We start from the raw sequence: 25,865 nt of genomic DNA on the forward strand, positions 1-25,865 counted from the left end.
AAAGAAACTACAGAGAAGAATAATAAGTTTTAGTTTGAGATCTTAAATGAAATGGTGAATCATTTTAAACCATGCCATTTTTCATTCCATGAACAGAAATAATTTTATAGTTTGTAAATATGTGTGTATGAGACAGTTAAATAGACTTTTAAAATTATTCTAAAATATGCCACTTAAAATGATTTTTAAAGGATTTTACTTTAAAAGGAGAGAACAGACAATTATCAATTGCAAACAAAATATACAAGAATGGGCTCACAACTATTAGACTAATTGGTCTTATGTATAAGTATTTGGCCTAACAGAATGCCAGAGTAGCCTGCTGAAGGTTCAGCAAATATCCTGGCTTTAGGACAATACCTTGTGAGTGTGCAATACTGTTCTCCATAGTGCAGTACATTCCCCTAATCAATGGCCAAGATATGATCATCATCGTATGACCTACCCATTACCCACAAAATTCATCTGCTGAAGCCCTAACGTCCAGCACATCAGAACATAACTGTATTCAGAGATAGGGCCTTCAAAGAGTAATTAAGTTGAAATGAAGCTGTTAGCATGAACCCCAATCCAGTCTGACCGGTGTCCTTGTAAGAAGAAGAGATTAGGACAGACAGGGGGATGCAAGAGTTGTGGACACCTGGAGGAATGACCATATGAAGACATAAGGAGACGGTGGCCATCTGCATGCCACGGAGAAAGGCCTCAGGAAAAAAGCAAACTTACTGGCACCTTGATTTTGGACTTTCAACCTCCAGAACTCAGAGAAAAGAAAGGGAGGGAAAGATAGGCTGAGGTGATGGAAGAAAAGATGTACCATATAATGCCAGTGACCTAGTTGTCCTACTCGCTTAAACTTACTGTGAAGATGTAAAATGGGTAAGAAAAAAATGGTAGGAAGCATTGTCATCTCTTCAGATTTCCCACCATCATTTTTTTTAGAACTCCTACGGTTACTAAAGGAAACGCAAATTACACCAGGCAACAAGGCTTCCAGGCCAGGTTTAAGAGAGGATTCTAGGGGCAGCTGATTCTTCCGTTCTACTGGCGCTCATGCACATTTTCTTCTCTTCCCCAGACCTTTGCAAGAGTCTTATTTTACTGTTGACATTTGCATTGCGGTGTAAGGTCTAAGGGACAGTGTCACATCGGAAAAGACTTTTTGTTACTAAATTGTGCCTTTTCCCGCAAGGGAATACCGGAGGGTCCCTCCCTCAAGGTCCTGCTACTTAATCCACAAAACCGCTGACTCTCCCGGTTCTCAACCTAGTGGCTTCTTCTCCCCACCTTCCTAATCTTCCAGTCGTTGGGGCTCTGCACCAGCTCCCCACTGTATTTTTTCAACGGGTGAAATGCTAAGCACCGCCTACCGTCGTAAGTGGCCTGTCACTCTGTCCCGCTGTGCGGTGGTGATTGGCGGGCAACACAGGCGTCTGGCCCCGCCCCCGCTTCCCCTTGCCGCGCTGGGGCTCAGGTTTCACCTAAAGGTGGAGAGCGGGATTCCGGCGGGCGGCGCTCGGCGCAGGTGGCGAAGCATCCTCGTTCCTGCGGTGGGCTGCTGCTGCGGTTCCTCCAATCATGAGTCTGCGTCCCGAAAGGGCGAGCATTCTTCCTTTGCTGCCAGAGCTTTAGCAAACTGTTCCCCAGAACCTAGGCACTTCAGACACTTCGTCTCGCTCCCCTTTCTGCTTTCACTGTATAAATCACCTACACATCTTTAACCCTGTGAGTCTCTCCTCCGCTCCACGCTTAGAGAAGAGATCGCGTCTCCAGGTTCAGGCTAGAACGTCTCCGCGTACTGCGGGGAGCTGTCTAAGGTGCTGAAGCCGCCCAGGCACTGGTCTCCACCAACACCACGCAGGGTTAGATCGCACAATTTCACTTCTGTCTTTCTGGTTCCCCATGCCTTGGATAAGACTATTTTCAAGATCGTGAATATATCTCTCCGTATCATGGCCCACGTGAGACACTTTCGGACATTAGTTTCGGGATTTTACTTCTGGGAAGCAGCCCTGTTACTCAGGTAAGTCCATTCTTCTTTAACAGTTGGAGATCTCGTTAAGCCTGTTGCAGCCACTTGTTATTGATATAACTGAGAAATTTGCAATTCTGTATTGACTTGTTGAAAGTACCCCTTAAATCGTTTTGTTTTCTATCTAAAACTATTCAGCAGTCTATCTATTGAGACCTCTAAAGACAGATAATTTGCTCTATTTTCATTGATTACTGAGTGTATTTTAGTAACTGGCATCTTACTTTATTTACAGCTGAGATTACTCTAGAAAAAATTATTTCAAAAGACTACGTTTTCCTTCTCAAATTGCTTTAAAAGTTTCCCTTTTCTAAGTGAATTATACATTCTGGGTCTTATTCTCTTTTTGCAAGCTGTGAAACATTTAGTAATTACAAATGAAACATTACTTTTTACAAGGCAGAAATATAGAACATAAACATTTACTGATCCAAGAAACTCTGAACATTGTTAATATATCCACAGAATAAGTTAAGTGAATACAAAATAAGGGCCTTGCAAGTACTATCTTCTAATGACCTCATTCAGGCAATACATGAAGGCAAAAATCATAAATAAATTATTATATGTGTTCTATATCAAGAATAATCTTTTTGAAGAAAGTAATATTAAAATAAACCTATTAAACTATAAAGCTGTTCTATGGACATGTCATTTTCTTATCATGTTCCAGTCACATCTGGCAGACTTTTTTTAAAATTTAAGAGTATAAAAGAAACTAGGCAAAGTTTCAAATAATTTAACCCCTGTTCTTAATCAAACAATGTAGAAAAGCAGGGTACTGCTCATACAAATTTTTGAACCACCAATATAAATGTTATTTTGCCATTACTATATAATTACCATAAGATTTCCATTTTTATGGCTTACAAACTTTTCAAGAAAATTGAAGTCAAATAATCAGAGTAACTAAGTTATGTGTATAGTGATTTCTATGGAAAGTATGTACATATTCTTTTCTGTGTTGCTGTGTCAATTTTTCATCTTTGGGCTACCTTAAAAAATACTTTATCTCATAAAAACCACCTTAAAGAAAGTCATATCATTTTGATATGCCTGTATTTAGTAAGAACTTGAGATGATTATTATATTTCTGAAATTGATCTTTTGCAAAAGGGTTGAACTATTTTAAGTCAAATTATTTTCAGTGGAAATATTTTAATATGAGGGGGTAAACTTTATAAATGTCAGAAAGTTTATATGTGGTAATCATAACAAAGTGTGTGGAGCTTTTACATTTATGAAAATTTCATGGAAAGGAGTATAAAGTTCATGTTATAATAGAACTTGATCATTTTAGTATAATTTATTTCTTAATATCTTAGATGAAAATATCCTTTTTTTTTCCAAAGAAATAAGATTTGCTTAGTTGATAGATACTTAGATTTAGGAAGTTTGAGGTCAGTAACTAGAATGTTTTGATCAATGAGGTCAAATTTGCATAGTGGCAATTCACCATGATATTCTTATACTATATTCCTAGATACATAATCTTTATCACTACATTCTCTGATTTTTGTCTAGTTTTATTGCAATTCATAAAAAATATATTTAAAATTGACAATTGTGATTATTTCAGAATTTATCTTCATTAATATGAAACTATTTTAGTTAGAAATGCATTTTATGAATATTCCAAAAAGATAATCCCTTGAAAAAGACATACAACATATAGAGTTTATACCATACTCATATTCTTCATCAAGTTTTTCTGTCTTTTTTCATAAATCAAATAAAATTTTTCTCTAACCTACAATAGTCTTACAGGAGAGTAGTTCATCACTTTAATCATATGTAAAAAATTAAGAATTTTCACTTTTAGTGATGACCCTTGAAAGAGGATTTCCTGTAGTAAAAAAAAGGGAAGCTCCCTCTACTGGAACAGTTTTGTAAAATAAATGTCCTTTTGGAAACAATTCTTTATTCTCTAGATCGATTCCTGATGTATTGGGCAAAAAGGAAACAAGCAAAAGAAAAAAATAAAGACAAAATAGTATTTAGTATTAATTCCTACACATATACATTTTTAACTTGAAAGAATCTTTCCAGGGCAATTTGGAGGCAAGAAAAGCAACCAGAAACCGCAGGCATTTCTGTATAATTTACTGGTATAGACCTTTTTCTCATAAGTTCAAAGAATTTTTAAAAAATTTATTGATACAACATATACAGAAAAATGTGTACAAATAAGTTTCCATCCAGATAAAGTTTCATAAAGGGAACACACCCAGGTGAAGAGACCACAGATCGAGAAGTAGATGTATCAATATCACAGAAGCACTCTTCCACACTTTCCTTCCACCCTCCCATTGCCCAGGCACTACCTTGCCCAAAGATAATCACTCTCCTGACTTATACAATAAATATGTTTTTCTTGATTTTGAACTTTATAGAAATACGCATTTGAGACTGCTTTATTTTTATGAACATTATATTTATATGATTTCTCCATATTGCCACATGTAGCAATAGTTTATTTATTCTCATTACTAAATAGGACTGCATTTTAGAAATACATCACAATTAATATATCCATTGTCCTATTGATAAATATTTGAGTATTTTTCAGGTTTGGGCTAGTACTGTTATGAACATCTTTGAACATCTTCGAGCATCTTTTTGTGGATTATTCATTATGTATTTTTGTGACTGTGTAACTTTGGCCCAAGATTTTCTCTAGAAGACTTGCTGGATCAAAGAGCGGACATGAGTGTGTTTAGCTTTGGTGGATACTACCAGTTTTCCAAAGTAGCTGTACCTATTTACACACCTATCTGCAATGTATGAGAGTTCCTGTTGCTTTCTAGTATAAACTTTGATCAGTGCAATATTATAAAAATTTCTAGCATTTTCTAGCATATTATTATAAGCTGACAGATGATATTTAGCTTTTTTATGTGGACATAATTTCTACTTTTTGTTAAACAAGCTTCATTAAGGCAAAAGCAGCAAAATAAAAATATTGACTATATAATATAATTAGAAGTATTCATTGCCAGAATATATCAGATATAAGAAACGTAAGTTTTAAAGGGGAATTTTATTTATTTATTTCAGCATATTATGGGGGTACAAATGTTAAGGTTACGTATATTGCCCATACCCCCCCTTGAGTCAGAGCTTCAAGCGTGACCATCCCCCAAACGCTGCACATCTCACTCATTATGCTTGTATATACCCATCCCCTCCTTCCCACTCCCACCTGCCCGGCACCGACACCTGATAAATGGTATTCTTAAAGGGGAATTTTTTAAGAGGTTAATATTTTAAGTAAATACAAGTGAGAAAGCTGCATAAACAGACATAAGTAATCTGAATTTCCAAGTAGTGAAATGTTTAAAACTCTCATGCTTTGCTCAGATATTTCTGTTTTATGAAACAATTCTTCTATGGCTTCTGGATTTTAGTTCTCATACTAATAAAATAAGGAACAAAACATCAGTGTTCAGCTTTCTTTGAAATGCAGATAAGTGATGATTAGGAAGAGCTTGCAGAACAAATTCCAAAAGCAGGAAAACTGCCAAAAATATTTCATTTAAATTGATTATTTTCATACCATACCATTTAATTTTTCATCTTTAAAGGTTGATACCAATACAGATTTGCTACTTGAATGAATTCTGGCATGTGTCAAAAACTGTGCAAATTTCAGATGTCATGATAATCAAAAACATAATGTTTTTTTTGTTGTTGTTTACTTCAAAGGCTAAGAAAAACATTTTAGCATAGAGCTTCTTGGTTTTGCTTTTGATATGTTTTGGAGGATGTGGGTAATCCCTTTTAATGTTGGCTCTATTTTCTTATGCAAGATATTGAAAAAACTTGCACTTCTATGAATAAACTTTTACTATTATGGTGATTTATTACATACAAGTATAGTAGCAAGATTTTATATAGTTTTTTAAAGAATGTTGCTACATATATGATTCATCCCTTTTTGCCTGAAAATAATCATAAATTTTCCACGTATAAAAAAATCATAGCCCAGCTCCTCAGTCAATGCTTCAGGCAGTTTGCCCTTCAGATTTAGAGCTTAGGTGGGAAAAATTTCCTCTTCTATATAACTTTTGTCTCCTTTAACCACACAACTATGTACTGTGGCAAATTAATCAAAAATTATATGTTTAATGTATAATGTTAAGCAATTCAACACGATCTGCGCACAAATTTTTGTGCAAAGCACAATTTAGCTATGGATAATTGAACAACTAGCACTTTTTCTATCATGGAACCTAGAGTCTCTAGAAGAAAATGCAAAGGATTAAGTGAAGAAAATACAAATAGCAATGTTTTAGGGAATGTAAGATAGGAAAGCTATCAAGAAGGCTTGGTACTTGTGCTGGGCTTTGTAAGATACTTCTTCAATGTGCATAAAATGAAATATAAAGAGAATAGTCTGTGCAAAAGGAATGATACAGGTACACAGTATATATTTAGGAAATAGTGATGGTCAATTCAGTTGAAGAAATTATAGTTTATGATTTAAAACTTTATTCTATTAGCAACCACTATTGAGCTGGCTTCAGTAATAAACCTGCAGAAATATGGAGGAATCACAGCATCCTTTCACAGTGGAATATGAATAATTTAATTGTAACTAGATAATCATCATTACAGAATAGTCTTGTGACTTGACTCAAAATATCTCAAAAATCCCTGTCCTCCACAAGTACAGTTTACCTCGAAATAACAATTAATCATAAGGTTGGTAATAATAAGAGTTATATAAAGAAACAATGACAAAACTACAAGAAGAAAAAGTTGATCTGCTTGTTTTAGAATTTAGAGACCATATTTGAATTTTTTTGAAAAAATTCAAATTTCAAAATATGGTCTCCTAAAAGAAATAGTAGAATCAAGTAAAGGAGGATTTGGATTGCTGGAAGAAAAGAAAATGTTGAAGTTTGTCTGGTGTTGTTTTTCTTTTAATTTTTGTTTTATTGTTGCATGATAGATATACATAGTTTTGTGGTAGATATGATAATGTAATACATTCATATATTTGTAAGGATCAAATCAATGTTTTTGGGATATCCATCACCTTAAATATTTGATATTTAAATCTTTATTAGAATTTTTCTCTACTAGTTATTTTGAAATGTACAAAAGATTATTATAAATTACAGTCACCCTATTGATCTAAAAGTAGGTCTTATTTCTTCTATCAAACTCATATGTTACCCATTAATGCATGGTGTGTTTTCAGTTTGAGATCCTTAAAGAAAAGCTATATATCCCTGCCATCAGCTAAGGATGCAGAGATTTGCAAAGATTGAATTGCTAGAAGTGCGGATTTAACAAAAGGTTGTAAAGATGATCATATTTTGTGCAAAGAAAGAATGGAAAATACATTTATATACAATAAGAGTAGAACACTTAGAGAAGGCCACAAAGAATTCAGAGAGCCCTGAGCTAAGCCATGGAGGTGAGACTGATCGCAACCAAGTGATGAAGTTGCAGATTTGTCATAGTTTTATACTACTGATCTCAAGGACTCACCCTTATCAACAGCATGTATCAGCAGTCCTCAACCTTTTTGGCACCAGGGACCAGTTTCATGGAAGACTATTTTTCCATGGATGGGGAGTGAAGGGGATGGTTTCAGGATGATTCAAGCACATTACATTTACTGTGCAGTCAAACCTCTCTGCTAATAATAATCTGTATTTGCAGCCGCTCCCCAGCACTAGCATCACCGCCTCAGCTCCACCTCAGATCATCAGGCGTTAGATTCTCATGTGGAGCACGCAACCTAGATCCCTTGCATGTGCAGTTGACAGCAGGGGTTGGGCTCCCATGAGAATCTAATGCCCCAGCAGATCTGACAGAAGGCGGAGCTCATGCTGTGATGCCAGCAATGGGGAGTGGTTGTAAATACAGAAGAAGCTTTGTTGGCTCTACCGCCACTCACCTCCTGCTGTGCATCCTGGTTCCTAATAGGCCAGGAACCAATACCAATCTGCAGCCCCGGGATTGGGGACCACAGGCATATATCATTCTATCAATTTTCTATAGAACCTTCTTCCATTATTCTTATTTCAACTAATCTAATAAACTAGTCTAAAATTACCAATGATACATTTTACTCACTTAAGTTTTCTGAATAGACTTTTAGGGAATTATTTTTGGAAAGGTAAATATTTTACTTTTCCTCATATCATGAAGCATATATAGTAGATCCTCCTTGATTTTCCCACCAAACTTGACTTCTACCCTTCTCCATATGATTATCTTTATACTTGGATTAACAGTACTTCTTAAAAATAAAGTCATACATAGTCACACATCTATGTGGAAATATCATGTTTTTATTTTTTGGTTTTTGAGTACTTTCCATGAGGAAGATGTTATGGCTTATGGCCTTGTCTTGCTTGGGGGAGTGGCCAAGAATAGAGACAGGTGACTTACCTCCAGAGAACTGGTTCTGGAATGTACATAGGAATTCTAGGACAGGACCAACTGTTTAACAACAAAAAGGAAGTCTGTGAATAGAATGAGCTGTTCAGTAACATTAAATGAAGGTATTCTAACACCTGCATGGCAACAACACACAATTTTAGGAAACAGAGTTTTAAATCCTCAGATACTGTTAGAAGAGGAAACAGTGGTAAAAAGATGTATATCCATTATAGTGCATTTCTAAAATTCTTTCAGAATCTCCTTAATAGAGATACTTTTAGGATAAAGTATTATCAGTACCTCATAGGCAGTTTAAGGTACAGAATCAGTCACCTCAGTGGTACAATTAGGAATAGTGTAAAATCTAAAGGTCATTAACATTCACTGGAAACAATTTACTGAATGGAAGAGTTTCCAAAGCAAATGAGGAAGAATTCTCTATGAATGCCTACAAACATTTGCCATAACCAATCGTGAATTATGGTTAATCCCTGAGTTATTTATTTCTGATAATATTACATAACCACCACCAACATAGGATGATTGGGCTTACATGGGAGGTAACTGGATCATCAAATATCTCAAGTTTAATAATCTCTAAAAAATATCTCCAATAGGTAATCATCCCTTAAACTTTAAAAATTCTCATCAATAAGGACTTTTTTACTCCAAAGGAAAATATTTATCAATCTTAATAAATAATAAAAAATAAAATGTCATTCTACTTTCTCCTACTTTTTCCTATATGTACCTCCATAAATATTTGTCTCTGTGTTTTCTTGGCTTTTTTCTTTGACTGAGATGATCTTCCTGTTCATGGAAATCGTGCCTATATGTGAGGCATGGTTTGAATTGATAAGTTTTTCCATGCAGGTCTCCATGCATGGTTTGGGTGCTCCAATTTCAGAATGCCCATGGTATTCTACCTGAATCTCTCTGTAACTTCCACAAAAATGTATGGAGCAATGGCTCCATTCCAGGTAGTATGTGAAGTATTGGGGAAACAAAACCCCAACTTTTAACTATATATCACTGTGGAGGGAGAATGCATGACATCACTTTCAAATTTGTGTTTTATATTTTAACGAAAATTTTCTCTCTCCTAAATTTTAAGTCTCATGAGGATAGGATCATTTACAATATCTGTTTTACTTTCATAACATTTAATTCAATGTCATGCATGGAACAGATGCTTAACAAACAATAAATAAGCACTGAGATGACATCTGCCTATCTGTCACATCTATCTATCGATGACTTTAGCTTTTAATTCTATTCAAATCTATGTTATCTCCTGGAGTGAAAAGAGAGTCTTGTGTTCAAGATCACATAAAAGATATAAGATCAAACAAATCTCCTTGGAAGATGTACCTCCTCTGAGAAGAAGCTGTAAAATGTAAAAATTGCCAGCATCTAATGGAAAAGTGAAGGCTTTGCTTCTTCAATGCCCCGTTAGAAACAGAAATTTGTATTGTGCAATGCATTATTTTTCAGCTTTTTCTCATTGTTGCTTCCTAATTAGACTGTTTTAGACATTTTGTCTAATTGCCCTCCATAAAACTGTAATACCATGATACATTGTATATTTGCATATGTACATTCTATATATCTGTGCTTTATACACAAAAATGTTTTTTATTCCCCCCAAGAAAAAATTTCTGCCCACCTTCCTTGGGGTGATATTATATCATGGTATAATGATCGCTCCTCTTTTATAATGCTTCTTAGATTGGAGTTGTATAGTTTTGCCATTTGAGTCATAACAGAAATAAAACAATAAAGCTAGTATTTACTTGTTTTGGATTTTACTAGGATAAAATTGCAGCTTTATGAAATAAACAAATATTTGGCATCATTTATCTACTGACACTCTTTAAAATAAAAGTCTTAGAAGCATTAGAAGACATTAGCAATATATTTTTCCATAAATGCATATGGTTTCCAGAAGCCACTAGGCTTTTTCCATCAGTAAGTTTCAAGTCACTCCTTCTCTCACTAATGTCAGTTAGGTAACTTTCATAATTTCATAAAACTATCTTAGTGATGTTATCATTTACAGTTTATTTTTCTATGATTTAGACTGTTGACTTTTCTTTGTTTTTGATGTTAAATAAATATAAGTAGTTAATATTCTTTTTTAAAGTTAAATTTATAGTTGTTATAAAGCAAGATCTCAACAGTTAGTACTGATATTAGCTCTAGATATTCTCCAATGCTGGGGTTAAGAGATAAAGTATAAAGAACTGAGAGTAATATTACTATGAACAACAAAAAAAATAATTGGCAGAAAATTGCGGCATCAAGTAAAATGCTATTAACAGAAAAGAAAGTAGAATTACTAATGATCAGTAAGGTGTGAGGAAATCATCAGCAAACAATGTTTGCCTATTTATTTAATTTTTTGGTTTGGAGTGTTCATATAATACTTTAGGTGGAAGCCTGTGAGAAGTGACTTAAACATGAATGAAATGACTACCCAAATGCCCTTGATCAAATGAATGGGAGGAAAGTGTGAATTCCATCTCTTTGCCTGGCTCATTCCTACTCAACACACTTCACCCCCTCTAAGAAAACTCTGATCTCCCCCCAAGTCTAGGGGAGGATACCTCCTCCATACCAATGCCACATATCCCAGGGGTGTGGTCACTGTCTGAGTTCTCCTTCTACCTCGAGCTGTGAAATCCTTGAGGGGAAGGACAGGGACAGTAATCACATTCCCAGTTTTGTCTCCAAAGCTTGAAAGAGTATCTAGCACACTGAGAGGGCTCACTAATTTCTGGAATGAAGCACTGTGGTTTTTTTTTTTTTTTTCTGAAAGCAAATTAAAAATTTTAGATAAATAACTCTCCAGGCATAACCAAAAGTACTGTGCTCTATTTCTCTGTTTCTAACATTCAGGAGAAAATTTGGTGAGGGATTTGGTGCAACTTTTTTTCTTTAGTCCTAATTTTAGTTATCTGTGGTAATATAGTTTTCCACTTGCCTCTGATCTCTCCTTTCACAGAAAAATTCCTAAAAAATATCCTAATTTTTCCATTTCCTCACTACTTACCTATGCCTCACTTGGCCCTATTTGGAATCCCCCTACCCCTACTCTATGGAGCAGTACTGAGCTTTCATGCTGTGATGTCTTCTCTTTTAAATATTGGCAAAATGGATATAACACTTCGTACAATAGTGGTTGTAGCAAATTGCCATATATTAATATAAAATGGTAAATCATATATAAGATGTACCTTTAAATCAATGTATGATTTAATTATTTACTTTTTATATTTGCACTCAAAAGAGAAAACATAACTAAATGATCACACTGTTAGTCAAATAAATAATGCACATTCTCAAGGTATAATATTTGAATTTCTATTATTGCATCTATCACAGTTCTGGGATCAGAATCACTGATAAGTTTCCAATTCCCTAGATAAATTAAGAACCATTGATATCACAGAACATTCATTTTTGTCTTTTACTCTATTTACTTATATACATTTAACATATTAGTCCCAAGAGTCTCTATAAAAGGGTAGTTGACAGGTAAGTTCTTTCTGTTAACAATTACTGAAAATGAAATCATGAATAATCACCCAAAATAGTAACAATAAATATTAAGAAAAAGAAAAATTTTTGTGGAATGGAAAGAAGTATAAATTCTTTATAAAGAAGAAGGAAATTTAAATGAATCTTGAGAAGTTGATGGAATTTGAGTGCGGAAAAAGCACTGTTCGCGCAGACAACTGTTTCCATGTGAAATGGAGGATGTGGCTAACTCCATAGTAACATTTCTACCATGAGGCCCTCAAGTTTCCTTTTCCAATATATCCATGCCTTATGTTGTTTTAGGACTAGCTTCTTAGGGAAAATTTATATGATTATTCTAGGGTGTTAGGAAACATTAGCAAGTGTTTATTCAAATAATTTTCTGTATTACAAAATGTTTCATTATCATCACTTGATTGTAAGGAAAGAGCATATTCTAATAAAACACTTTATATTCATTCATCTGACTAATTATATACATATATATTTGTTAATTTGCATCATTTAAAATCTGTTCATTTATCAGAAGTCTAAGAACTGAAACATAATTATTAAGAAATGAAAAAAAACAAAAATCCAAGAACAAAAGAAATTTATGACTTTTCATAATTTTATGAACAAAGGATTATATTCCTAAGAAGGATGTGTATAATGAAATCCTGACCACAAGAACTTAAAGGCAATCTATCTCTAAAAATTACTTTCTTATTAATAATAAAACACTATAATACGCATTAAATGATATTTTCTACCAGTTATTAAATCATTCCCTTATAAGAAGAGATTTACCTTTATTCTATTAAAATACTAAGGGAACTATATTTGTATGGTATATCCCATGGCCTACATAAATAAATGAACTTCCTTGTGTCCTTAACTTGATTCTTGTTTTATTTATTGGGAAGAATAGAAGAGGCAGAAGATTATAAAGATAGAACTATTAGAATCTCCCTTCTGCTTTATCTTGTTTCTTTGTAAAGATCTTAAAACACTTGAAAAGATTACAAAATCCTCTATTCCCTTTAAATACCTTAAATTTAAGGTATCTCTTTCTTCCTGTAAATCTTAGACAGTAATTATCAAAGATATTGAGTGCTGCAGACCTCTGCTAGTGCTTCCTGAGACTATAGTACAGAATTAGATTTTATGTGTAGCCTAGATATCTCCCCCTAAATAATAACTGTGATATTAACATTTTGCTCTACCTCAAAAGGCCAAAGTGTGTATCATTCTCTGTATGTGCATATGCATAGTTATTATAAATGTCAAGTCAGTGCGTACATTACACTGGAAAAGTTTGATTGATATGAAAAAATTCAAATTTCTAGAGCAATTAAAATAATTTAATCTCAAAAATATAGTAGTATAATAAAAAGATAAGACCTATAAGAAATAGCTAGTTTATTTTAGATGTTTTCCAAATTAACTGTTCTTGTATTCTATCTTCTTCCCACATGCTTTGTGAAAATAAGAAAGAATTTGGAGAAAGAAGAGTCAGGGTCAGATCTCCATTCTGTGCAGGACTGAGTGACCTTTCTATGGACCGAGTGATTATTGTATTTATATGTGCTACTTCTAAAATGTAATGTGTAGAGCTATATCCATCTACAGAGTACAATTTTGTAAGCTAACATGGTCAAAATATGATAATCTCTCCTTAGCAGAAAATATGTAGTTAGCACTACAGCTATAATTTCTCACTACATTTGGTATTAGTAACCCTTATTCCAAGTTATCTATTTTCTGAAATACAGAGTGGTGGAGGTGAGAAGTGTTGAATGGCAGGAAAATAAATAAGAGATTAATAGACTAGCCCTTTACTGTTGTGGTAGTTCAGATTAGGTTCATCTGTGAGTGACAGAAAGTACATAATAGCACTGGTTTAAGAAAGTTGTTTTTTTTTTCCCCTCTCAAAATTAAAAAAAAAAAAAATGAAAGAGAAACTATGGAAGGGAAAAGATCAAGGCTGGAATATGTGGTTACCAATCCTTCTATCTCTTTGTTTTGCCACCTTTCACAAGGGATTTCTTCCTTGAGATCAATGATAGATGCTCTGATTCCAGTCATCCTCGCTGCTTTCTAGCCATCAGAGAGGGGGAAGAGGCTTCTTTTTAAAGACACTTCCAAAATGTTAAAGATTTTCCAGTTTCCCTGACAGCTTTTGTGTCCTTGTGGCCAAATTCTGGCCAGTAAGTTGTAAATAGAAGTGACATACTTAACTTCTTGGAAGTGCCTTTAAAGGGAGGTCCAGGGGCTCCAGGTCATATTTTGTATTCAGGCCTACGGAACCCAGTATTTAACTGAAGTCAAAGAAGCTGTTACAGATAGAAAAGGAGCATGATCAGATAGTGTTTCAGAAATATCACTAAAAATATATAATAATATAAAGAATTAAGAAGAAAATGAGTTGGTCAGTGGGGGAAACGTAAAACTGGTATCAGAGAAAGTGCATAATCAGTGCAATAGGACATTCCAAAAATGGAGACAAAGGAACAGATGTGAGAAATAACCAAATAAATAAATAAATAGATTAGGATTTATCTACTAATTGGATATGAGAAAAATAAAGAGTAGTGTAAAACAATCGTCATATTTATATCTTTAAGTAATTGAGTGAATGATAGTGCCATGACAAAATAGAATATTAAAGAAATGGAACAGTCATGTAGACAAGTATCACAAGTTAAGCATGTATACAGGGAATGTAGAATGTAATGCCTATGAGATATCAGGTTAATGGAAAGCTTCAGCATAGAGGCAGGAGTACAAGACCTGGAAATAGGTGAGATTGGATGACTAGAATTCTGGGACATGGCTTTCCAACATTTTTTATGTTTGAGCATCACACATAGATGTTTCATCCAACTGGAGTAAACAAACAAGCCTAGTGACTTGCTTGTTTCCTTGCAAAGATTCCTGTGGCTTCCAGCTGCCCCAGAGCTCAGCTCAGACACTGAAGGCCGAGCTATGGATAACACAACACACACATAACGCATTGGGGCACAACAATGAGAAAGAGTCCTTGCCTGTCTAGAACAAAGCTGCTCAAAGTATGGTCCTTTAACCAGTAGGAAAATCATCAGCCTGGGAGCTTGTTAGTACTACTAACTCTGAATTCCATCACAGACTTACTGAACCAGAATTCACATTTTCTCAGGCTTCCCAAGTGATTGACAAGCACATTCAGGTTTCAAAAGCACTGTTCTAAGAACATAAACTTCTAAAGAGCCTTCACTGGTACTTTAATCAGCATACAGAGTCTTTGGTAATTTTTACTGCATATATATATATAATCAAACAAATATAGGAATATGTGTTTTGTATGTATGTGTGCACCTATATGAATATATACAGATACACATATAGTTATCCCTCAGTATCCATGGGGGACTGGTTCCATGACGCCCACCAATATAAAAATTCATGTATATCCAGGTCCCTTATGTAACGTGCAGAATTTGCATATGACCTACCCATATCCTCCCATATACTTTAAATCATCTCTAGAATCCTTATAAACTTAATACAATATAAATGCTACTTAAATAATATTTATACTGTATTGTTTAGGAAATAATGACAAGGGAAAAAACCCTGAACATGTTTAGTACAAATAAAAATATCCTTCATTTCCCAAATATTTTCAATCATAGTTGGTTGAATCCACAGATGCAGAGCCCACAGATATGGAAGGCTACTATACATATATGTATATACACATATACATACATATATATGTTATATATATGACATAAAATTTGAGGGAACAAATACTTTTCTTCATCTTATCTTAGCAATCTGTATATTTTACTCTTCCATAAGAATTTTGAATTTTTTGGCTGATGAACATATGAAAAAATGCTCAACATCACTAATCATTAGGGAAATGCAAATTAAAACTACACTGAGATACTACCTTACCCTTGTCAGAATAGCCATTATTAAAAAGTCAACAAACAATATATGTTGGCACAGATATAATGAAAAGGGAACGCTAAAGTAGACCTACATTTGATCCAGCAATCCCACTACTGGAAAAGAAGTCATTTTATCTAAAGAACACCTACACTTGTATGTTTATCACAGCATATACCACAAGTGCAAAGATACAATCAACCTACATGACCACCAACCAATGAGTGGATAAAGAAAATGTGGTAAATAAATAAATACACACACACACACCATGGAATAATACTCAGCCATAAAAATGAATGAAATAATGTCTTTTGCAGCAATTCAGATGGAACTGGAGGCCATTATCTTAAGTGAAGTATCTCAGGAATGAAAAAACAAATACCATATGTTCTCACTTATAAGTGAGAGCTAAATGATGGGTATACGTGGTCATACAAAGTGGTATAATGGACATTGGAAACTGAGAAGGGAAGGTGGGAGAGGGGTGAGGGATCAAAAGTTACCTATGGGGTCCAGCATACACTATTTTGGGTGATGGGTACACTAAAAGCCCTGACTACACCACTATACAATTCATCCATGTAACAGAAAACACTTGTACCCCCTAAATCTACAGAATAAATTTTTAAAAAACTAAACTGTGAATTTTTTTGTTTTCTTTAGTCTTAGATTTTAAAAACTTGCCTTTTGTATTATTTTGGTGAATTAAACATAGTTTTGCTAAAAGACTTGTGCATGCAGCTATTACTGTTGTGATGTATACATGTAAAGCTACAGATTAAAGTTTATAATTTTAAACCTATTATTACCAATGCCCAATTAAAAACATTGAAATTACCAGAGTAAAAAAATGATTTCTCAAAAATATTTTAATACAATAAGAAAAGGAGCTATAACCTTCAGGAAAAGTCTTTGCTGTACCTATCACCTGATCTTCTCAAGGAAGACATATTTTCTCTAAGAGGAAATATGAAGAAGCATCCAGATAAAGATACTATGTGCTCACTTTCCAAAGACAGTGATATCCTGAATCAAATCAAGAACGCTTTTGTTGCTCTCTGAAACAACACTGAAATTTGAAGATTTGAAGAATCACTTCCTTTGCCAGACAGCATCACTGGGGAAACAGATCCTTATTTGAACTAACTTCTATGAAATTAGTAATAACAATAAATTATATAATTTATGGAAAATTTGTTGAGTGCCATAGCGACCTATTTTATTACACAGAAACTTCTTGGTAAAAAAAACAAATGCTACTTTCCATTACCCTAAAATTTAAGTGGCTTAAAACAACAATAAATATTTATTAGTACCAAAAGTTTCTGTGGGTCAGGATTTCAGGAGCTGCTGAAGTAGGTGTTATAGCTCAAAATCTTTCCTGAGATTACTACTTTCAAGATGTCAGTCAAATCATAGGAAGGCTTGACTGGGGTAGAAGATCTGATTCCAAGACGGCTCAGCCAAATGGCTGGCAAGTTGATGAAGCCTATTGGTAGAAGCCTCAGTTTCTCTCATGTAATTTCTTGAGTGTCTTCACAACATGATGATTAGCTTTCTAAAAGTATGTAATCTAAAAGAGAGCAAGGTGAAAGTGGCAATGCATTTTATGATCTAACTGCAGGATTCACACAATCATTAAGTCACTTAGTTCAGCCAGCATTCAAGAGGAGGGAAACTGGGCTCTACTCTTTGAAGGGAGGAATGTCAAAAAACTTGAGGAACTAATTTTCAAACCACCATAATTATCCTTGAGATGTTCTTCTCTTTCATATCTAGTACCAAACCATCACTAATTAGATCCTTTGGATTGTATTAGTGATATATCTCTTAGATTCTTCTACTCTTCTGCATCCCCACTGCTATTAAAATTACCCAGAATATTTTCAACTCCCATCTTGACCTCTGAGTTGTCTCTAAAGAGAGCTGTGAAGACCCAAGTCCCTAATGTGATCTTTAAGGCACTGCATTAACTAATACCTACAGCACTCTCCAGCCTCATCTGTTATTGACACTCTCTGCCTCTATTCCAGCTACACTGACATTCTTTTAGTCTCTTGTACTCTCATGCTCCTTCCCATCACAGGTTCTGAGGTACTTTTTCTTATTATCTGTCCATTCAATCTTTTCCTGCCTGAAACTCTAGACTACTGTCTCAGCAGTACCTACTCCTAAAAATTTCCACTGGGTTTTTACACAAACTGATAGGTTTCTTTTCAGTTATTTAGAATCTTGCTAGAACACCAAAACCAAAACCAAATTATTGAATGGAAGATGCTATAAACCCAAAATCAATTTAAATATTCATTCAAAGGTTGAGTAATGAAAGACTGAATGCCATGAATGAGAAGTTATTTAAGGAAGAATAGTAGTCAAGCCCCTTACAGTTATTATTGAAACTGCAAGGGGGTTTCAGCCTAGGTCCATTTACTCACCACACATACAGCCAATTATTGAGACAAGGATGGCTGCCACAGAAGAGAGGCATTTTTAATATGAAAGATGTCTGTCAGGAGAACCAAAGAAGCCACCTCAAATCTGTCTCCCCAACTAATGGAGAGTATAGGCTATTTAAAGAGGGGCTACAGTTTGTTGGAGCAGGTTGTGTTGAAATTACCAAGGAGCTACAGACACTGGGGCAGGTTGTGGGTGATGGTCAGTCTTGACTTCAGAAAGTCTGGGCAGTGGCCTTAGGAAATCAATTCCTTTGTCTTGCTATTTGGGGGAAACAATTCAAAAAGGTGTGGTTAGTTAAAAGTTACCAAGTTCTGGTCATCAAGCCCTACTCTCCTCAGGACCCAAAACAGGAGAGGAAGAGAATTATAAAAACAGATAAGGGTCACTGAATTTTTTTCATAGAGCCCTGTTACACAACTATACACTTGCAATGGGACTTTGAGCCTCTCTTGTTAAAGCAGTTTCAACCAGAAGTTGAATTCATGAACTGGGACAAGTCAATCAGATTTTTTTTTCCTTTATGGTGCTCAGTCCTTCCTTAGGCTTGTCTGTATCTTCTACACTTGGGTTTCATGAGATACTACTATAACCATCCAGGCCCCATTCAAATAAATTAGCTTGAGTTGATTTATCTTCATTTCAATTAAAGATATCCCTGACCAAAAGAGTCATGGTACCCAATGCAAAAGCCAGCCTTTCGCATAAGATATTGGCATTTTTCTAAACATATGTATGTATTCCATCGTTTGTTTTACTAAACTTATCTGTGAAAAAACATGTACCACTTTTAAGTCTCCATTTTTACATTGTTGAAGAACATCTGGCTTGCCCAAGGCCAAACATCTATGAATGGCAGAAAAGAACAAAAGCCAAGCCTCCTGGCTATCCATCTGGAGCCTTAACCATGGTGCCATGATGCTTTCCATTTAATTTTCTTCTGCACTCAACACAATGGCAGATATTAACTCTATTCTAAGTAATTTTCAATGTATTCTGAAACACTTAATTGGTTTTCTTTAAAATAAATAAGTCATTAAGAAGCTACAAATCAGTGAGTTAATTAGCTATGTTATGGCCTTTTAGCTCTTTCAGTTAAAATAAGCTGATGCCAAAACTATAAAGAAACTTTTTCCCATGAGAACAGACAGTATTCATGAATTTATAACAATTATCATGAATTTCAAGCATAGCATTTTGAAAGTGCTCAGTAAAAATGAATGAGTTTATGATAAAAATAAATTTTTTAAATGAAACAAATTGTATAAAGATTATACTTAAAAAACCTCAAATGATTACACTATTTAATCCTTTGTCATATATTTGACTATTAAATGGAGTCCTCCTTCCCCACCCCACTTCCACTTACAACCCTACATTAACCCTTTACACTCAAATACACATATACACAAACAATAATGCAATTTGTCACTGGCAACTAGCAAGCACTGAACATAGATACCCCCAATAAACTCTAATTTATATAAGCAAAAACACCACAGCAATATCAAGCCTGGTTAAAAAGGCACTCAATTTACAACTCTCCAAATGAACCATTAAATGACAATTTTCAGATATATAATGTTGATGATTTATGTCCCTCTTTCAGATCTCTGTATCTTGTTTTTTTTCCTATTTATAAATACCAGTTCTATGATCCTTTTTGGTTATTCACTAGCATCATTTGTAACTTGGGCAGAAGGATGGGAGAAGAGCAAGCTTGGATATTCTCTACTGTTAAACATATACTCAAGGCATGATTACTGGTTGGCTTGGTGTATCATATTCTGATGCTTGACCTCTCATTATATTTAGTTAATTAATTTCAAAAATATTTATTTAGTTAGTTACTCTGGATACTCTGAATTGTTTTGTGGGCCATTAAAACAAATGGAAGAGTCATGATTTTTGCTTAAATAGTAGAGCCTACAAAGTAGGAGATAGACAATGATTGATTATACCCATTGAAATGACAACTGCATTGTAACAAGTGCTATTAATGAGAGACACAACTGAGAGACACAAATTTGAGACATATTTCACAGGATTTTACAAAATCAGAGAGAATATTTAAGGCTTCCTGAAGAAATGATGCTTAAACCTAAGTGACAAGGATAATTAATAGTTAAATTCATGAATAGAGTCCCAGTGAACATTTCAGGCAAAGAGTTTATGGCTAGCAGTAGGTTTAATCAGACAAGTCAAAAAGAACATGGCGAATCATGGTTGAATTATGGATAAAATTAGAAGATAAGGCCAATGGGATGGATACAATATGTGAAAATAAAAAGTAAGAGTCAACAATTATCAAAAGGTTTTCAACTTGAGAACTGAAAGAATGGACTTGCCATTAACCAAGTTTGAAAAGAATGAGGAAAGAGCAGGTCTATGTGGGAATAGCAGGAGTCCGGTTTGGACATGTTAGGTTTCAGATATTCAAGTAGAGATGTTAAGTAGGCATTGGACCTAATAGTTTTTAGTGTGGGGAGAATTCATGACTAGAGATATAAAAGTAAAGTAATCAATGTACTCTACCACATTTATTATAAGACCATGAGCCTAAATGAGATGAACAAGGGATGAAGTGTATATATAGCAAAAAGAGGCATTAAGTAAACCTCCCAGTGATCACTATAACAGGGAGTCTGGTTGACCAGTAATAACCCTTGATAAAGGATCACAAAATAATAAGGAACCAACAGAAGAGGGAGAGAAGAAGCTTCCATTTGGGGAGAAGCAAGAATGACCCAATGAGAGTCACTGGGAAGATAAGTGACTTAGAGTGCCCAAACCAGATGGAACCTCCAGAATAGGGCAATAGATAGTAGGCATTGTTATTTGTGATACTATGATTATCGAAATATCATTATCACTGAAATTGGACTTAAACATTGTGCCTATGAATCACTGCAGAAAAGCCTATGGTAGACAATTAATGATGATGGCTCTGAGGCCCATTTTTACTACTCACTACAATTTTGGCAGGAGAAATATAACGAATTTAATAACTTGATTGTGCTATGATCAGGTGGTGATCCAAATGGTTCAAAGCTTGCCAATGCTCTGAGTTGAGTGACACAGCTGGGAGTACATGATGATTGATAACCTCCAGGAAGTGACATCAGTTTGGACACATCAGTTCCAAACACGATGAGTGTTCGGAAAGTCAGCTTCACTTTCCTCAGCAAAGCTCTATGGATGAAAAGAATCATTTAATCTTAGCAAGCAGGCCCAGGCTTCTGGTGAAGCCATGTAGGTAGAGGAGGAGCTGGACAGGGGAAGCAGTCATACTATGGGTTTCTAGGATGGGCAGTTGCAGAAAAAGGAAATTGTCTGAATGAAAAGAATCTGGGAACACTTCATCTTCCCTGGACACAAGTTCTTGTAATACAATATCCATGTGCACAGACCACATTTATGATAATTTCTCAATCTTGACACAAATTTTAGACCTGAGCAAAATTTACTATAGATTAATGGCATGTAAGTGAAAGTAGAATGCTTTTAACTGAGTGTGTTACTAATACAGGAAGCATGCCAATTGAAGAAAAGAATATAATTGTTTAATCTACTGGACAGAAGTTTTCCACTGCTGAGAAAAATTCACACAAAACCTGAACGGTGATGTTTTTCCTTCAAGAAAAGCATAAGAATTGTATTTCACAGCTGAACTTTCATATTGTCTTATGCCTAAAAGCCTTTTGGTTAAAAATTACTATCAGAAATCAAGTTTGGGTAAATACAGATTTTGAAAGCCTAGTACCTCAGAGGGGGGCTTTTCTTTCCAGTTTTAATACAAAATAATGCCACCCCTGACAACTGAACTGACTACAGGTGAAACCTTACAAATACTGACTATAAATCTATAAATATCTGTCTTATGATAATATTTACTGTATGGTATCTAAGGTTTTTTTCTTGTTGTCAAGGTATTTTTGCTTAGCATTTCTATTTTATATTTTTACGCAATAATTGTTAGAAAGATTTCTTTCTGTAAAACCTGTATTTTTTTGTTCTTATTTGTAGTTTGGTTGCCACAAAGGAAACAGATAGTGCAAGATCTCGAAGTGCTCCAATGTCACCTTCTGACTTTCTGGATAAATTAATGGGGAGGACATCGGGGTATGATGCAAGAATCAGACCCAATTTTAAAGGTAACTGTTCTGTTTACTATTTTACATATGTTTTATATGCTAAATATTTATAGAATATTTATCTTGTTCAAACACGATAAATATTAAAATTTATTCCACCAGAAATTATAATGCTTATAGCCAATAATCTTCCAAATACTGTATTAGTCACAGATACATATTAAATGAAGAAATCTATTCACATGTTCACAGCTATCATAATTTGCCTTCTTTGGACCAACAGTAGTTTTTCTTTCTCTAATTATTATAATACTTATTTTTTTGACCATTAATTTTAGGAATATATATTTTTATTTATTAATATATGTTATTTAATTCTTCTATCAGTTATCCCACTAACTGGAATGGAAGCTTCTTTAAGAATAAATCTCCCACTATAGGATTCTCTGTATGTGGAGAATCAACCTACTGTTAAATTTATAATACTAATTGAGGAATGGGCTAGATTACTAAATAAAAGCCATTGACAATGTTGAAACTATTCCACCTACCAAATGTTTTACCTGAATTTCTAGGAAAGAATGTAATTGTTAATTTAAGACTTGCACTTTTTATTCTTCTGTTTAATATAATGATAAGTGACATATTTACACAAGTGCTATGTAACTTATTCAGAACCACAATATAGCCTGTCATTTAATTTTAAAGTAAAATATCAGAAGATTGCTTCTATGCCCCATCTTATTTAGTATCTTCTTGAATGTTATTTTATTCAATAAAGAAAATAATCAAAGTTAAAGAATACATACTTTTCCCATGGAATTCAATTAAGCAATTTCCATTCTTAAAGGTTAAAAAAAGTCTCCAATTTCTATTTTTATTTCTTGAATTTTCCTTATGGAAGAAAAAAAGAATTGCTTAGCAGTGGTGTAAGAATTAATTATAGAGAGGTTATAAATATCACAATTGGGTAGCAGAAGATGAAGTAAAACTTGTTGATAATCCATGAGTAGAAAATCATGAATGGTTTCATTTTCAAATGAATTTAACATTTATATTGTGGATTACATTTCTTGATTTAAGCTTTTCAACCATAAATATTTTTAACTTCAAGAAGAAAACACTAAGTTTAAGCCATGCAAAAATAGTAGACTTGACAGGGGTACAATATAGAAATGAAAGTGAGAAATTTCAGTATTACAAGGATCTTTTTCAAACTGAAGGAAAGCAATATCCCTGTCATTTACTTGAGAACTAATTTGGAATTGATCTTGAAATAATATGCAGTTGTCATATAAATAAACCACTGGAAACATAATCAGTAATTAAGTTTATACTCTATATTCAGTGATTCAGAAGTACTGCTTTCTTTTCACTGAAAATTAAAGAGGAAAATGTATTCCATTTTTAAATGTCTGTGAATATTTAAAAAGCATATAAATAGCCTCAACAGATATTTTAATAAAACTGCAGATACGGTACTAACCACGCAACAGTGGCCTACTGCTTTTCCTGTTCTCTTGAAAAGTTTTGTTTTTGTTTATTATTTCAAAAATTTAATAAAGGAAATTTGAAACCATTTTAAAATGTAACTAATTATTGTTATTTATGTATGAGACTACTAAAGGACTCCAAGGATGTGGTCTTACTTAAAAGAGGTACTGATTCTTTCTTAAAAATTAATAAAAATGCATTCCTAAAAGCAAGCTGATAAGCAAGCCAGTTCAAAGGTGATTAAATTTTGGGAGGAGCTAGAATCCATTCTCACCCCCCAATGTCCCTGAAGGAAGAAAACAAAAGTAAGATTTTTTTTTCTCTTTCATGGTTTTTACTGGATATCTTGTACTCTGGATATTAGAAAAAGAAATGTATGCTGTATCTGATTACCAAAAATAATAGTATCAATTATAAAATTAATTTAATGGATTAGTTTTTAGCTAATACCTTGCTCTTTCATCTTTGGCCAAGTCTCAAATGTTATTGACTTCAGAGAATACTCATAACTCTACCTCCAAATTAAGCATTTTCAACATTGTTTCATTTTATTGAATAAAACGCCATAATCTTTTGACCATCTTTTCATTACCCAATATGGAAATATAGATAAAATAGTCTTTATATGCTATTTCTTCCTTATGGCTAAGAGAAAGATGTTTAGGTGTTAGCAAACTAAATCCAACACCTAATGGAAGAGGATTAGACAAAAGAAGGAGAGGGAGATCAGCCTTTCTGTTATCAGGTGTGACCCGCCTCACCTCACTAACAAGGATGCTCATCAAATGTAGAAGTATGACGAAAAGAGCCTGTCCTCCTGATAATGTTTCAATCAATATTTCTGTGAGGTAGCTCATACGACTAAAAATAAAATGCCCTGCCATATTGGTTAAGTGTCTTTCTCATTTTTTTTAAAGAAATCCTTTAAGGAATTTAGCTAGATAACCAAATGAACTAATTTAGAGTGGGTACTTTCCCTTCCAATTGTCAAAGACAAGAAATTAATAGTATGAGAGTTCAGAGACATGAATATCAATAATATGATACTGTACTAGTCTATATTTTTGAAAAAATAAATGAGCAAAATTAGCTAAATAATTTTTAAATGAAGAAAAGGAATGAAAATTATAATACTGGTAAAATATATTAAATCACTTAAATAATCTGATCCTTACTTCTTCATAGATTAAAGTGTTAATGACAAAAGAAATAAACCTAGAAAGTAATTTACTTAGATAACTAATCAGTTGATAGGAAACTTCTATATTATAAACTATAAAAGCATATATGTTTAAACTCTCTGGAATTTGTATATTTTGTAAAAGATAAACACAAAATCTCAGTATTAACATAATTAGACAATGAACAGAAAAATAAATACCTCCTTAGCAATTAACAAAGTGTATATTATAACAATAACATTTGTTATTGTTGATTGGTGATAACATTTTCACCTCTCAAATTGTCAACATTTAAAAATAGTAACTGTTATTATTATAATAATATAATATATATGTTATAATAATATATAAGAGTTATATAACTTATTAATAACTAAAAAATAACAGCTTAAAATATATATAATTACAAAATTAATTTTGGACTACTATTTTCATATTTGTGATTGATTTCGGAAGTATATTTATATTCAAAGGGAATTTATCTTGCAGGCCATAGTGGAAAATAACTATTAAAAAATAGATATTGACTTTGTTAAAATGTAGCTTTGATTTTGCTCCTTTATACTGCTAATTTTTTAAAAATCTGGATTTATACATTTTTTCTTTAATGACATTTGTTTGTAATGTTTTATGTCATTTCCCTTAAAAAAATACACTATTAAAAAATTTCATCTCTGGGCCAGGAATGGTGGCTCATGCCTGTAATCCTAGCACTCTGGGAGGCCGAAGTGGGAGGATTGCTCAAGGTCGGAA

The 25,865-nt window shown here is 33.7% G+C and overlaps 1 protein-coding gene across 1 annotated transcript in view; it reads left to right on the plus strand.

Annotated features, from left to right (window-relative positions):
• The first annotated feature begins 1,500 nt into the window (after positions 1–1,500).
• The window catches only part of GLRA3 (glycine receptor alpha 3), a 146,444-nt gene continuing 122,079 nt past the window's right edge, over positions 1,501–25,865 (plus strand). Inside the window, exons 1-2 of the mRNA XM_012770695.2 lie at positions 1,501–2,023; positions 22,370–22,497. Of these exons, the coding sequence (XP_012626149.1) occupies positions 1,953–2,023; positions 22,370–22,497 (199 nt within the window). The 5' untranslated portion in view covers positions 1,501–1,952. The remainder of the gene's footprint in view (positions 2,024–22,369; positions 22,498–25,865) is intronic.

The sequence above is a fragment of the Microcebus murinus genome, chromosome 15 (genome assembly GCF_040939455.1).
Source record: "Microcebus murinus isolate Inina chromosome 15, M.murinus_Inina_mat1.0, whole genome shotgun sequence".
Lineage (NCBI taxonomy): Eukaryota > Metazoa > Chordata > Mammalia > Primates > Cheirogaleidae > Microcebus > Microcebus murinus.